Source organism: Salmo trutta, chromosome 21, assembly GCF_901001165.1.
Source record: "Salmo trutta chromosome 21, fSalTru1.1, whole genome shotgun sequence".
NCBI lineage: Eukaryota > Metazoa > Chordata > Actinopteri > Salmoniformes > Salmonidae > Salmo > Salmo trutta.
Window position 1 is genome coordinate 38,868,134 of NC_042977.1, and position 15,540 is coordinate 38,883,673.

The following is a 15,540-nucleotide window of genomic DNA, read 5'->3' on the forward strand; positions in this document are numbered from 1 at the left end:
AAATCGGAGGGCCTGTTGTCGGGACCTCTGGCAGCAAAACAAAACATTAGATTATGTCAGCAGAGTACCCAGCCAGAAATAATCAGACACCCATTTTTCAAGCTAGCATATAATGTCACAAAAACCCAGAAGACAGCTAAATGCAGCACTAACCTTTGATGATCTTCATCAGATGACACCCCTAGGACATTATGTTATACAATACATACATGTTTTGTTCAAGCAAGTTCATATTTATATCATAAACCAGCTTTTCACATTAGCATGTGACGTTCAGAACTAGCATACCCCCCGCAAACTTCCGGTGAATTTACTAACAATTTACTAAATTACTCACGATAAACGTTCACAAAAAGCATAACAATTATTTTAAGAATTATAGATACAGAACTCCTCTATGCACTCGATATGTCCGATTTTAAAATAGCTTTTTGGTGAAAGCACATTTTGCAATATTCTAAGTTGATAGCCCGGCATCACAGGGCTAGCTATTTAGACACCCAGCAAGTTTAGCCTTCACCAAACTCCAATTTACTATTAGAAAAGTTTGATCACCTTTGGTGTTCTTCATCAGAATGCACTCCCAGGACTTCTACTTCAATAACAAATGTTGGTTTGGTCCCAAATGATCCATAGTTATATCCAAACAGCGGCGTTTTGTTCGTGCGTTCAAGACACTATCCGAAAGGGTAAATAAGGGTTACAAGCACGGCGCATTTCGTGACAAAAAAATTCTAAATATTCCATTACCGTACTTCGAAGCATGTCAACCGCTGTTTAAAATCAATTTTTATGCCATTTTTCTCGTAAAAAAGCAATAATATTACGACCGGGAATCTGCGTTTAGGTAAATAGACGAAAGAAAATAAAGCACGGGGTCGACTCGTGCACGCGCCTAAGCCCATTATCCTCTGATCGGCCACTTGCCAAAAGCGCAAATGTGTTTCAGCCTGGGGCTGCCTCGATATCATTCAGCTTTTTCCCGGGCTCTGAGAGCCTATGGGAGCCGTAGGAAGTGTCACGTTACAGCAAAGATCCTCAGTCTTCAATAAACAGAGACAAGAAGAACAAGATCTTCTACTCTGGACAGCTCAGCATCACTACTCTGGACAGCTCTGACTTAGAATACGTGGATAACTACAAATACCTAGGTGTCTGGCTAGACTGTAAACTCTCCTTCCAGACTCATATTAAGCATCTCCAATCCAAAATTAAATCTAGAATCGGCTTCCTATTTCGCAACAAAGCATCCTTCACTCATGCTGCCAAACATACCCTCGTAAAACTGACCATCCTACCGATCCTCGACTTCGGCGATGTAATCTATAAAATAGCCTCCAACACTCTACTCAACAAACTGGATGCAGTCTATCACAGTGCCATCCGTTTTGTCACCAAAGCCCCATACACTACTCACCACTGCGACCTATACGCTCTCGTTGGCTGGCCCTCACTTCATACTCGTCGCGAAACCCACTGGCTACAGGTTATCTACAAGTCTCTGCTAGGTAAAGCCCCACCTTATCTCAGCTCGCTGGTCACCATAGCAGCACCCACTCGTAGCACGCGCTCCAGCAGGTCTTTCTCATTGGTCACCCCCAAAGCCAATTCCTCCTTTGGTCGCCTTTCCTTCCAGTTCTCTGCTGCCAATGACTGGAATGAACTGCAAAAATCTCTGAAGCTGGAGATTCCCATCTCCCTCACTAGCTTTAAGAACCAGCTGTCAGAGCAGCTCACAGATCACTGCACCTGTACATAGCCCATCTGTATACAGCCCATCTATCTGCCTCATCCACATACTGTATTTATTTATTTATTCTGCTCCTTTTGCACCCCAGTATCTCTACTTGCACATTCCATCTTTTGTGCATCTACCATTACAGTGTTTAATTGCCATACTGTAATGACTTTGCCACCATGGCCTATTTATTGGCTTAATTCCCTTATTTTACCTAATTTGCACTCACTGTATATAGACTTTTTGTTTTCTTTTTTTCGTCTGTATTATTGACTGTATGTTTTGTTCATTCCATGTGTAACTCTGTGTTGTATGTGTCTAACTGCTATGCTTTATCTTGGCCAGTTCGCAGGTGCAAATGAGAACTTGTTCTCAACGAGCCTACCTGGTGAAATAAAAAATAAAAAAATTGCACATGGCGGGGTTTAGACCCAGGGCCTCCACCTTGATGATGAGCTTGGAGGGTAATATGGTGTTGAATGCTGAGCTGTAGTCAATGAACAGCATTCTTACATAGGTATTCCTTTTGTCCAGATGGGATAGGGCAGTGTGATGGCGATTGCGTCGTCTGTGGACCTGTTGGGGCAGTATGCAAACTGAAGTGGGTCTAGAGTGGCCAGTATGCGCATGCTTTGAGGACGCGGCCAGGGAAGCCGTCTTAGCCAGCAGCCTTGCAAGGGTTAGCACGTTTAAATGTTTTACTCACGTCAGCCATGGAGAAGGAGGGGCACAATCCTTGTTAGCAGGCCGCGACGGAGGCACTGTATTATTCTCAAAGTGGGCAAAGAAGGTGTTTAGTTTGTCTGGAGGTGTTTAGTTTGTCTCTTTGTTTCTTCACACCTAGAACTAGCATCTCTGTTTTGATTGAGTTTAAAAGTAAAAACAAATCTGCCATCCACGTCCTTATGTCTGAAACACAGGCATCCAGGGTAAGCAATTTTGGGGCTTCACCATGTTTCATCGAAATATACAGCTGTGTGTTGTCTGCATAGCAGTGAAAGTTTCCGAATGACATCACCAAGAGGTAATATACAGTTGAAGTCGGAAGTTTACATAAACCTTATCCAAATACATTTAAACACAGTTTTTCACAATTCCTGACATTTAATCCAAACAAAAATTTCCTGTCTAATGTCAGTTAGGATCACCACTTTATTTTAAGAATGTGAAATGTCGGAATAATAGTAGAGAGAATGATTTATTTCAGCTTTTATTTCTTTCATCACATTCCCAGTGGGTCAGAAGTTTACATACACTCAATTAGTATTTGGTAGCATTGCCTTAACAATGTAAACTTGGGTCGAATGTTTCGGGTAGCCTTCCACAAGCTTCCCACAATAAGTTGGGTGAATTTTGTTCCATTTCTCCTGACAGATCTGATGTAACTGAGTCAGGTTTGTAGACCTCCTTGCTTGCACACACTTTTTCAGTTCTGCCCACAAATTTTCTACAGGATTGAAGTCAGGGCTTTGTGATGGCCACTCCAATACCTTGACTTTGTTGTCCTTAAGCCATTTTTCCACGACTTTGGAAGTATGCTTGCGGTCATCGTCCGTTTGGAAGACCCATTTGCGACCAAGCTTTAACTTCCTGACTGATGTCTTGAGATGTTGCTTCAATATATCCACATTCTCCTTACTCAGATACCATCTATTTTGTGAAGTGCACCAGTCCTTCCTGCAGCAAAGCACCCCCACAACATGACGCTGCCACCCCTGTGCTTCATGGTTGGGATGGTGTACTTCGGCTTGCAAGGCTCCCCTTTTTCCTCCAAACATAACGATGGTCATTATGGCTAAACAGTTGTATTTTTGTTTCATCAGACCAGAGGACATTTCTCCAAAAAGTACGATCTTTGTCCCCATGTGCAGTTGCAAACCGTAGTCTGGCTTTTTTATGGCAGGTTTGGAGCAGTGGCTTCTTCCTTGCTGAGCGGCCTTTCAGGTTATGTCGATATAGGACTTGTTTTACTGTGGATATAGATAGTTTTGTACCTGTTTCCTCCAGCATCTTCACAACGTCGTTTGCTGTTCTCGCACCAGAGTATGTTCATCTCTAGGAGACAGAACGCGTCTCCTTCCTGAGCGGTAAGACGGCTGCGTAGTCCCATGGTGTTTATAGTTGCGTACTATTATTTGTACAGATGAATGTGGTATCTTCAGGCATTTGGAAATTGCTCCCAAGGATGAACTAGACTTGTGGAGGTCTACAATTTTTTTTCTGAGGTCTTGGCTGATATCTTTTGATTTTCCCATGATGTCAAGCAAAGAGGCACTGAGTTTGAAGGTAGGCCTTGAAATACATCCACAGATACACCTCCAATTGACTCAAATGATGTCAATTAGCCTATCAGAAGCTTCTAAAGCCATGACATCATTTTCTGGAATTTTCCAAGCTGTTCAAAAGCACAGTCAACTTAGTGTATGTAAACTTCTGACCCACTGGAATTGTGATACAGTGAATTATAAGTGAAATAATCTGCCTGTAAACAATTGTTGGAAAAATTACTTGTGTCATGCACAAAGTAGATGTCCTAAATGACTTGCCAAAACTATAGTTTGTTATTAACAAGAAATCTGTGGAGTGGTTGAAAAACGAGTTTTAATGACTCCAACCTATGTAAACTTCTGACTCCAACTGTATATTTAGTTAGAACAATAGTGGTCCTAGAACAGAACCTTAAGGATCACCAAAACTTACCACTGATTTGTCAGATGACAAACCATCCACAGAGACGAACTGATAGCTTTCAGACAGATAAGATCTAAACCAGGCAAGAATTTGTCTGCGTTGACCAATTAGGGCAATAAAGAACAAAGGAGTGAAAGAAATTTACCACAGCAAACACACCAATAAGGGTCAAGTTTATAATACTCTAAAGCTTCTACCAAGATATAATTTCCTAAGAGATCAAAATGGCTGTCTTCCAGGTTAGTACAGTTAGATGAGTCATAACTGTGTGACTGGCGGCATGGCACGGCCCAAACCCTGTAACCGTCTGCCCACAGCCCACCTGGCAGGCTCTAGATAACCATGCCAGAGAGGACGGAGGTGTCAACAGTCAGAACTTAAAAGAAGTCCATAACCTATTGGTTCTTGAAAAGATTAAAGGTCAGAGTTAAAGTTACACTTAGCTAATAGAATCATATTTCTGGATCGAAAACGTGGTACATTTATTGCGTTCTTCCCTGCGTGGCCAGACAGAGCTGAGCTGACCCACTCTGCCTCCACACCCTCTGAGTCCCACCTCCAGCTGCTCTGGTGTTAAATCTCACAGCTATGCTTCCACCACTTCGTGCAACCCTGTGTGTAACAAGGAACTACCCCCCCCCTCCCCCACAGAAGGAACTGTAGATAAAAAATGCGGAGGATATTATTATGTAAAATATATATTGTATAATTTGGTTATTGTGGCAGATAGCTGAACAAGTAATTCATTTTTCACAGGTGTTGCTTAATCAATGTACTCATCTGTTTGATATTTGGTGTCACAGCTTGTTTTCTTACAAATAGACCTATTTTTTTACAACGTTTTTCATGGTGCATTGAGAAGACATGTTCAGGTGTCCAGAACCATGGAAAATGTATTTTGGTACCTGGCACAAAATGTATTATATTTTATAGCGCTCTACCCTAGATCTTACAATTCTTTAGATTTACGGGGGCTAACACTAGTCCTCCACACCTTTACCACCCTGTGTGTGGAGAGGCTCAGGGTGCCGTTCTGACTAATTAACACTCTCTTTGTTTGTTTGTCTCTGAGTCGTCTCTCGCGCTCCTATTTCCACATCAAAGAAAAACACTTTACAAACCAACCAAATCGGAGACTTTGTACCTTAAGTGGACCAAAATTGATTCTCTGTGGTGCTATACATTTTGTATGTTGTTTTTTTGGCTCTGTAATTGTCTTTTGACATCTAGCAAAGAACCAGTAGTTAATAATATGCAATGACAGAGGTGTGTGTGTGTGTGTGTGTGTGTGTGTGTAGGTGTACTCTACATGCAGTCTTGTGTGCTTCCAGGGCTTATGCCTAGGTAAAATTTATTTTAATGGGTTAACGCGGTCTTGAACCGCACTGGCCACCTGCGTTAGAAACCCACTTGGTCACACAGTGAGCCCTCATGACCTCTGTCCTTTAACCCTTGTCCTTTAGGTATGATGAGCCACCCTCCCATTCCCATCACAGACCTGGCTGAACACACAGAGATGCTCAAAGCCAATGATAGCCTGCGTCTGTCTCAGGAGTACGAGGTGAGAGCGACAGCATGGAGGGTGGATGAACATGAGTCCTAGGACCTGGTTTTCTACTCAAGATGTGTACCAGTTGCCCCTTGCAAACGAAAATGGCATCCTATCCTATACTCCTATAAATGAGGAGAAAACATTGCAACTGTTTTTTCCATCCTTTAACTCTTCATCTCTGTTTCCTGGTCCTCTCAGTCCATTGACCCTGGTCAGCAGTTCACCTGGGAGCACTCCAACCTGGAGGTGAACAAGCCCAAGAACCGCTATGCTAACGTCATTGCCTACGACCACACCCGCGTCGTCCTCGCCCCCATAGAAGGTTCAAGTCCAGGTACAGCTTATGAGATGTTGGCCTCACTTGTAAAACAAGAAATCCTTGTACAGTGAATGACACCCTTCCTCTTGTCCAGGTAGAGGCCAAATACTGGATGGATTTAATTAAGATAAAGCCTATAGTCCTGAACTAAGACATTTTCAATGACGTGAATCGAACTTAACAAATCTCCTCTTCCCTCCACATTCTCCCCCTCCATATGCAGGTATCCTGGGCAGTGACTACATCAATGCTAACTACATAGACGGCTACAGGAAGCAGAATGCCTACATCGCCACACAGGGCCCGCTGGCAGAGACATTCGGGGACTTCTGGAGGATGGTGTGGGAACAGAGAGCAGCCTCGGTGGTCATGATGACCAGACTAGAGGAGAAGTCACGGGTGAGACGGGACAGAGACAGGAGAAGGCAACACTCATCCACTCACTGACATTATCTACTGTAGGGCAACACTCATCCACTCACTGACATTATCTACTGTAGGGCAACACTCATCCACTAGGTGTTATCTACACTCTTAGAAAAAAACGGTTCTTTGTTTGTCCCAATAGGAGAACCGTTTTTGGTTCTAGGTAGATCCCTTTGGTGGTGAAAATGTGACTCAGCACCTGGATTTGGTCTTATGTAGCAAAATTTGAAATTGTTTTTATACATTGGGTAAAAGTAGAGACTCAGAACTACAAAATGGTATATTATACACTGCATTTTTGAGGAACAATGGGGAAAGTAATTCTGCTTTGAAAGTTGATAAACTTGTAAACTTTTGCTTGAAATGAAAACACTTTCTGTAAAAATTAGAAACATGTAATATCTGAAAATGTAGCTAGCCAGACTATCTTAGCTGTATACATCATCATGCATGATGGATGCGTCTCCCTGTCAGGAATGCCATACCACGGTTGCCCTTAGTTTGAAGATGTAATCAAGAGACAGGTGTTTTCTCTATCTCTTTACCTATCATACTCTAATTCCACTGATTTCAAAACTCGATCCTCCAAAAGGTGGAGAGCAACACTTATGCAGCTCCACTACACAATATATTTTTTTAAAAGCAGTGTTCGACAGGATTACCAACAGACTGACCAGCTCAAATAGACAGAAGCCCTCTATATGGCAGACCAATCCGAACTCCCCTCTCGGGATGTCCAGCCCACTCATTATCTCAGCCAATCATGACTAGTGGGAAGGTATTTTTCTGTGGCTTAATCAAGAAGGCTAGAAATTGTACAAATTTATTCGTATTTACAGATGGCATACAAGTTTGTTGTTAAGGCACATGAAAGTTCACATGTTCCAGAAGGCATTTTCTGCAAAGAAATACCTAGTTTCCTGAAACAGGTCACAAGCAATAATAATTAGAACAATTTACTGGTGAAAGGGTTCCACATAGAACCTTGTTTTAGTGAAAGGGCTCCACTTGGATCCAAAAAAATGGTTATTGTCAAAGGGTTCACCTATGGCGACAATTGAAAACCCTTTATGGTTCCAGGTAGCACCTTCTTTTCTAAGAGTGTGCTGTAGGGCAAAACTCAGCTACTATGAAGGGGACTAGGGCTTTGTCATTCACTGTAAGGTGGAGTCATCCACTATTTAAGGGCTCTTTCATCCACTGTAGGGCACTACTGTCATCCACTCAGTGTCATCCAATAGTCTAGTTCACTGAAGGTTACTAGGAGGCTGTCATCCACTGTAGGGCACTTTATAGGGCACAGTCATGAGTCATCCACTGAGGATGAGAGGGTACTGTCATCAGCTGTAATCAATTGGATACCATCCAGTCAAAGGCACTGGCAGTGATCTTAGCATCAGAGCCATATTGAGATATCTAAGTAGGTCAAGACAATTAGGCTGATAGATTAGTCTTTTTTGGTTGTCAAGTTGTTTTTATGACAATAATAATGAGGATGACGATGACGTTAAATGTAACATTGATGACGAAGATGAGGTGCTGCTGCTGCTGCTGATGTTGTTGATAATGTTGATGTTGGAGATAATGTTGTTGACGATGATGATGTTGTTGATAATGTTGATGATTCTGTTGTTGATGATGATGTTGTTGATAATGTTGTTGATGATTCTGATGTTGATAATGATGATAATTATGTTGTTGATAATTTTGTTGATGATAATGTTGATGATGATGATGACGACGGTGTTTATGATGATGATGGTTATAATGTTTACGTTGATAATGTTGATGATAATGATCATGTTTATGATGGTTATAATGTTGATATTAATGATGATCATAATTGTGTTGATGAAGTTGTTGATGATAATGTTGTTGATGATGCTAATGTTGTTGATGATGATACTGTTAGTGATATAGGGTAGAGCTGCCGCTTTCAAGGAAGCTTGTAAGAAATCCCGCTATGCCCTCCGACGATCCATCAAACAGGCAAAGCATCAATACAGGACAAAGATCTAATCGTACTACACCAGCTCCGACGCTCGTTGGATGTGGCAGGGCTTGCAAACTATTAGACTACAAAGAGAAGCATAGCCGAGAGCTGCCCAATGACACCAGCCTACCAGACCAGCTAAATAACTTCTATGCTCGCTTCGAGGCAAGTAACACTGAAACATGCATGAGAGCATCACCTGTTCCGGATGACCGTGTGATCACGCTCTCCGCAGCCAATGTGAGTAAGACATTTAAACAGGTCAACATTCGCAAGGCCACTGGGCCAGACGGATTACCAGGACGTGTACTCCAAGCATGCACTGACCAACTGGCAAGTGTCTTCACTGACATTTTCAACCTCTTTCTGTCTGAGTCTGCAATACCAACATGTTTCAAGCAGACCACCATAGTCCCTGTGCCCAAGAACACTAATGTAACCTGTCTAAATGACTACCGACCCGTAGCACTCACGTCTGTAGCCATGAAATGCTTTGAAAGGCTGGTAATGGCTCACATCAACACCATTATCCCAGAAACTATAGACCCACTCCAATTTGCATACCGCACCAACAGATCCACAGATGATGCAATTTCTATTGCACTCCACACAGCCCTTTCCCACCTGGACAAAAGGAACACCTATGTGAGAATGCTATTCATTGACTACAGCTCAGCGTTCAACTCCATAGTGCCCTCAAAGCTCATTACTAAGCTAAGGACCCTGGGACTAAACACCTCCCTCTGCAACTGGATCCAAGACTTCCTGACGGGCCGCCCCCAGGTGGTAAGGGTATGCAACAACACATCTGCCACGCTGATCCTCAACACGGGGGCCCCTCAGGGGTGCGTGCTCAGTCCCCTCCTGTACTCCCTGTTCACTCATGACTGCACGGCCAGGCACAACTCCAACACCATCATTAAGTTTGCTGATGACACAACAGTGGTAGGCCTGATCACCAACATCGATGAGACAGCCTATAGGGAGGAGGTCAGAGACCTGACCGTGTAGTGCAAGGGCCACATTCTCCCATTCTCATCGACGGGGCTGTAGTGGAGCAGGTTGAGAGCTTCAAGTTCCTTGGCCTCCACATCACCAACAAACTAACATGGTCCAAGCACACCAAAACAGTCGTGAAGAGGGAACGACAAAACCTACTCCCCCTCAGGAGACTGAAAAGATTTGGCATGGGTACTCAGATCCTCAAAAGGTTTTATAGCTGCACCATCGAGAGCATCCTGACGGGTTGCATCACTGCCTGGTATGGCAACTGCTCAGCCTCTGATCGCAAGGCACTACAGAGGGTAGTGCGTACGGCCCAGTACATCACTGGGGCCAAGCTTCCTGCCATGCAGGACATCTATACCAGGCGGTGTCAGAGGAATGCCCTAAAAATTGTCAGAGACTCCAGCCACCCTAGTCATAGACTCTCTGTGCAAGCGGTACCGGAGCGCCAAGTCTAGGTCCAAGAGGCTTCTTAACAGCTTCTACCCCCAAACCATAAGACTCCTGAACAGCTAATCAAATGGCTACCCAGACTATTTGCAAATTGATAATGTTGATGATGATAATGATGTTGATGATGATAATGCCGATGGTAATAATGTTGTTGATGATGATGATAATAATGTTGATGATGATGATAATGTTAATGTTGTTTATGATGATGCTAATGATGTTGATAATGTTAATGTTGTTGATGATGGTGTTTATGATGATGATGATAATTTTGATGATGTTGATTTTGATGATGATAATGTTAATGTTGTTTATGATGATGATGTTGATAATGTTAATGCTGTTTATGATGTTGTTTATGATGACCCAGACGATTATGACATTGATGTTGTTGTTATTGATGACGATGATGTTACTGACAATGATCATTTTGATAACCGTGATGCTGATGGTGTCTCCTGCTCCTGTAGATAAAGTGTGACCAGTACTGGCCGACCCGGGGTACAGAGACCTATGGGATGACTCAGGTCACCATACTGGACACTATGGAACTGGCCACATTCTGTGTGCGCACCTTCTCCCTGCAGAAGGTCAGTACACACAAACGCATGCACAAATACTGTACACACACACACACACACATGCATAGAAGCACACTTATGCACTCACACACACACACAAACTCCACTTCACCTCCCTTGTCTTTTCTCCCTCCTCTCTATTCCTCTGTTCTTTTGGTAAATCCCCTGTCATTTACTGTCATGCCCCATGATACTTCTACACTGTCGGCTAATGAACCAGAAACGATTTGAATTCAAATCTGTGCTGTCACCCTATGAGAAAAGAGCAGAGAACAATGAGGATGTTGTTAGGAGGTAGTTAATGGAGCATTGCATTCTATCCAGTCAGCCAGTCAGTTTGAGCCTGTTACTGCTATTAGAATACCACTAGGTCCTGAATATTCTAACTAATCTAGGATATAGAGCCATACCAGGCCTCAGTGTCCCAAATACAGAAACTAAAGTAGGCCAGCTGTCTTTGAAGTGTTTTGAGGTTTTGTACATGAATATGTCAATTAATATGTTATGTAATGTCTGGATGCATAACTATTATGCATGTGGAGAACACAGATGCTTTTGTCTGGTTTCTGAAAGTTTCTGTCCCTGCCACTGTGTCTCATAAAGTAGTAATGATAATACTGTCTTCCCCTCTCCTCTCTACTCTCCTCTCCTCTATCCTCTCTACTCTCTCCCCTCTCCTCTCCTCTATTCTCTCTACTCTCTCCCCTCTCCTCTCCTCTATCCTCTCTACTCTCTCCCCTCTCCTCTCCTCTATCCTCTCTACTCTCTAATCTCTACTCTCCTCTCTCCTCTATTCTCTCTCCTCTCGTATCGTCTCTCGTCTCTCGTCTCCTCTCCTCCCTCCTCTCCTCTCTCCTCTCTCGTATCGTCTCTCGTCTCTCGTCTCCTCTCCTCCCTCCTCTCCTCTCTCCTCTCTCGTATCGTCTCTCGTATCGTCTCTCGTATCGTCTCTCGTATCGTCTCTCGTCTCCTCTCCTCTCTCCTCTCCTCCCTCCTCTCCTCTCTCCTCTCTCCTCTCTCGTATCGTCTCTCGTCTCCTCTCTCGTATCGTCTCTCGTATCGTCTCTCGTATCGTCTCTCGTATCGTCTCTCGTCTCCTCTCCTCCCTCCTCTCCTCTCTCCTCTCTCGTATCGTCTCTCGTATCGTCTCTCGTATCGTCTCGTCTCCTCTCTCCTCTCTCCTCTCTCGTATCGTCTCTCCTCCCTCCTCTCCTCTCTCCTCTCTCCTCTCGTATCGTCTCTCGTATCGTCTCTCGTATCGTCTCTGGTCTCCTCTCCTCCCTCCTCTCCTCTCTCCTCTCGTCTCTCGTATCGTCTCTCGTATCGTCTCTCGTATCGTCTCTCGTATCGTCTCTCGTATCGTCTCTCGTATCGTCTCTCGTCTCCTCTCCTCCCTCCTCTCCTCCCTCCTCTCCTCCCTCCTCTCCTCTCTCCTTTCTCCTCTCTCGTATCGTCTCTCGTATCGTCTCTCGTCTCTCGTCTCCTCTCCCCTCTCCTCTCTCGTCTCTCGTATCGTCTCTCGTATCGTCTCTCGTATCGTCTCTCGTATCGTCTCTTGTATCGTCTCTCGTATCGTCTCTCGTATCGTCTCTCGTCTCCTCTCCTCCCTCCTCTCCTCTCTCGTATCGTCTCTCGTATCGTCTCTCGTATCGTCTCTCGTATCGTCTCTCGTATCGTCTCTCGTATCGTCTCTCGTCTCCCGTCTCCTCCCTCCTCTCTCCTCTCTCCTCTCTCGTATCGTCTCTCGTATCGTCTCTCGTATCGTCTCTCGTATCGTCTCTCGTATCGTCTCTCGTATCGTCTCTCGTCTCCTCTCCTCCCTCCTCTCCTCTCTCCTCTCTCGTATCGTCTCTCGTATCGTCTCTCGTATCGTCTCCTCTCTCCTCTCTCCTCTCTCGTATCGTCTCTCGTATCGTCTCTCGTCTCCTCTCTCCTCTCTCGTATCGTCTCTCGTCTCCTCTCTCCTCTCTCGTATCGTCTCTCGTATCGTCTCTCGTCTCTTCTCTCCTCTCTCCTCTCTCCTCTCTCGTATCGTCTCTCGTATCGTCTCTCGTATCGTCTCTCGTATCGTCTCTCGTCTCCTCTCTCCTCTCTCGTATCGTCTCTCGTATCGTCTCTCGTATCGTCTCTCCTCTCTCGTATCGTCTCTCGTATCGTCTCTCGTCTCCTCTCTCCTCTCTCGTATCGTCTCTCGTATCGTCTCCTCTCTCCTCTCTCGTATCGTCTCTCGTATCGTCTCTCGTCTCCTCTCTCCTCTCTCGTATCGTCTCTCGTCTCCTCTCTCCTCTCTCGTATCGTCTCTCGTATCGTCTCTCGTCTCTTCTCTCCTCTCTCCTCTCTCGTATCGTCTCTCGTATCGTCTCTCGTCTCCTCTCTCCTCTCTCGTATCGTCTCTCGTATCGTCTCTCGTCTCCTCTCTCCTCTCTCGTATCGTCTCTCGTATTGTCTCTCGTCTCTCGTCTCCTCTCCTCCCTCCTCTCCTCTCTCCTCTCTCGTATCGTCTCACATATCGTCTCTCGTATCGTCTCTCGTATCGTCTCTCGTTTCGTCTCCTCTCTTCTCTCCTCTCTCCTCTCTCCTCTCTCCTCTCTTCTCTCCTCTCTCCTCTCTCCTCTCTCCTCTCTCCTCTACTCTCTCCTCTTCTCTCATCTCTCCTCCCTACTCTCCTCTTCTCTCTACTCTCCTCTCTCCTCTCCTCTCTCCTACCTCCTCTACTCTCCTCTTCTCTTCTCTTCTCTCCTCCCTACTCTCCTCTTCTTTCTTCTCTCCTCTTCTCTTCTTTCCCCTCCTCTTCTCTCTTCTCTCCCCTCCTCTTCTCTCTTCTCTCCCCTCCTCTTCTCTCCCCTCCTCTTCTCTCCCCTCCTCTTCTCTCTTCTCCCTACTCTCCCCTCCTCTTTCCCTACTCTTCTCTTCTCCCTCCTCTCCTCTACTCTACACAGAATGGCTCTGTGAAGGTGGTAATAGCTGTGGTAGTAATGATAACAATCTCTTCCAGAATGGTTGTAATGAGCGGAGGGAAGTACGTCAGTTCCAGTTCACTGCCTGGCCAGACCACGGTGTACCAGAGTACCCCACTCCGTTCCTGGCCTTCCTACGCAGGGTTAAAGCCTGCAACCCCCCTGACGCTGGTCCTGTCATCGCACACTGCAGGTACGAAGACACACACATATACCCTCACACACACATATACCCTCACACACACACATATACCCTCACACACACACACATGTACCCTCACACACACACACACGTACCCTCACACACACACACACGTACCCTCACACACACACACACGTACCCTCACACACACACACACACACGTACCCACCCACACACATATACCCGCACACATAAGGGCTTATGTCTGTGTGGGGGCTTATGTGTGTGTGCGGTATATCTGTGTATGGGTATATACACACACATATACCACACACGCATATAACGCGCACACACACACATACCCACACACACATCACACAGATATACCCACACATACATCACACAGATATACCCATACACACATCACACAGATATACCCACACATACATCACACAGATATACCCATACACAGATATACCGCACGCACATATATACGCCCGCACGCACATATACGCCCGCACGCACATATACGCCCGCACGCACATATACGCCCGCACGCACATATACGCCCGCACGCACATGCACGCACATACGCCCGCACACACACACACATGCCCGCACACACACACATGCCCGCACACACACATATGCCCGCACACACATACACCACACACCTGCGACATGTAAACAGCACATACTCACACACCCTGGATCCAGTCACCCAAACATGACAGACTGTCTTGAAGAATTGCCACTGACAGTTCAGTAGGTATGTTTACACTCATATCTTCCTCTCTTTCTTTCTCTCTTTCTTACCTCAGTGCGGGCGTGGGTCGTACCGGTTGCTTCATCGTGATCGACGGCATGCTGGAACGGATCAGACACGAGCGCACGGCCGACATCTATGGTCACGTGACTCTGATGAGGTCACAGCGGAACTACATGGTGCAGACGGAAGACCAGTACGGCTTCATCCATGAGGCGCTGCTGGAAGCAGTGGCTTGTGGGAACACGGAGGTGGCGGCCCGGAGCCTGTTCTCCTATATGCAGAAGCTGGGCAAGGTGGAGAGTGGAGAGCACGTCACTGGCATGGAGCTGGAGTTCAAGGTAAATACAGAAATATATCAGATAGAACAAAAATACATCACCGGCATGGAGCTGGAGTTCAAGGTAAATACAGAAATATATCAGATAGAACAGAAATACATCACCGGCATGGAGCTGGAGTTCAAGGTAAACATAGAAAGACCAGGTATTGAAATGCATACAGTAGCATACATTTTGAATAGAAAACATGTTGAAATATAGTAGAAATACAGTTATTCAATGCAAGTGCAGAATAAAAATTAGGAAGAATGCATTGCCCTTTAACTTTGTTCATAGGAACGTGTTTCTGTGGGGGGGGAAACTCAATCTCCCCCTCCCCTCTCTCCTCTCCCCCGCCTCCCCACAGCGTCTGGCCAACACCAAAGCCCACACGTCTCGGTTTGTCAGTGCCAACCTGCCATGTAACAAGTTTAAGAACCGCCTGGTCAACATCATGCCCTATGAGACCACCCGCGTCTGTCTGCAGCCAATCCGAGGCCTGGAAGGGTCAGATTACATCAACGCCAGCTACATTGATGGATACAGGTAAAGCTCAACCAAGGAAGAATAATTAGTAATATGGGCATCTCATTTCAA

At 45.2% G+C, this 15,540-nt stretch overlaps 1 protein-coding gene across 8 annotated transcripts in view; it reads left to right on the forward strand.

The window, feature by feature from the left end:
• Positions 1-15,540, forward strand: part of LOC115157389 (receptor-type tyrosine-protein phosphatase S) — a 122,704-nt gene that overhangs the window by 104,800 nt on the left and 2,364 nt on the right. For all 8 annotated transcript variants that reach the window (XM_029705593.1, XM_029705589.1, XM_029705594.1 and 5 more), the window contains 7 exons: positions 5,893-5,990; positions 6,180-6,315; positions 6,524-6,699; positions 10,648-10,767; positions 13,754-13,908; positions 14,679-14,964; positions 15,311-15,489. In XM_029705593.1, coding sequence (XP_029561453.1) covers positions 5,893-5,990; positions 6,180-6,315; positions 6,524-6,699; positions 10,648-10,767; positions 13,754-13,908; positions 14,679-14,964; positions 15,311-15,489 — 1,150 coding nt within the window. The remainder of the gene's footprint in view (positions 1-5,892; positions 5,991-6,179; positions 6,316-6,523; positions 6,700-10,647; positions 10,768-13,753; positions 13,909-14,678; positions 14,965-15,310; positions 15,490-15,540) is intronic.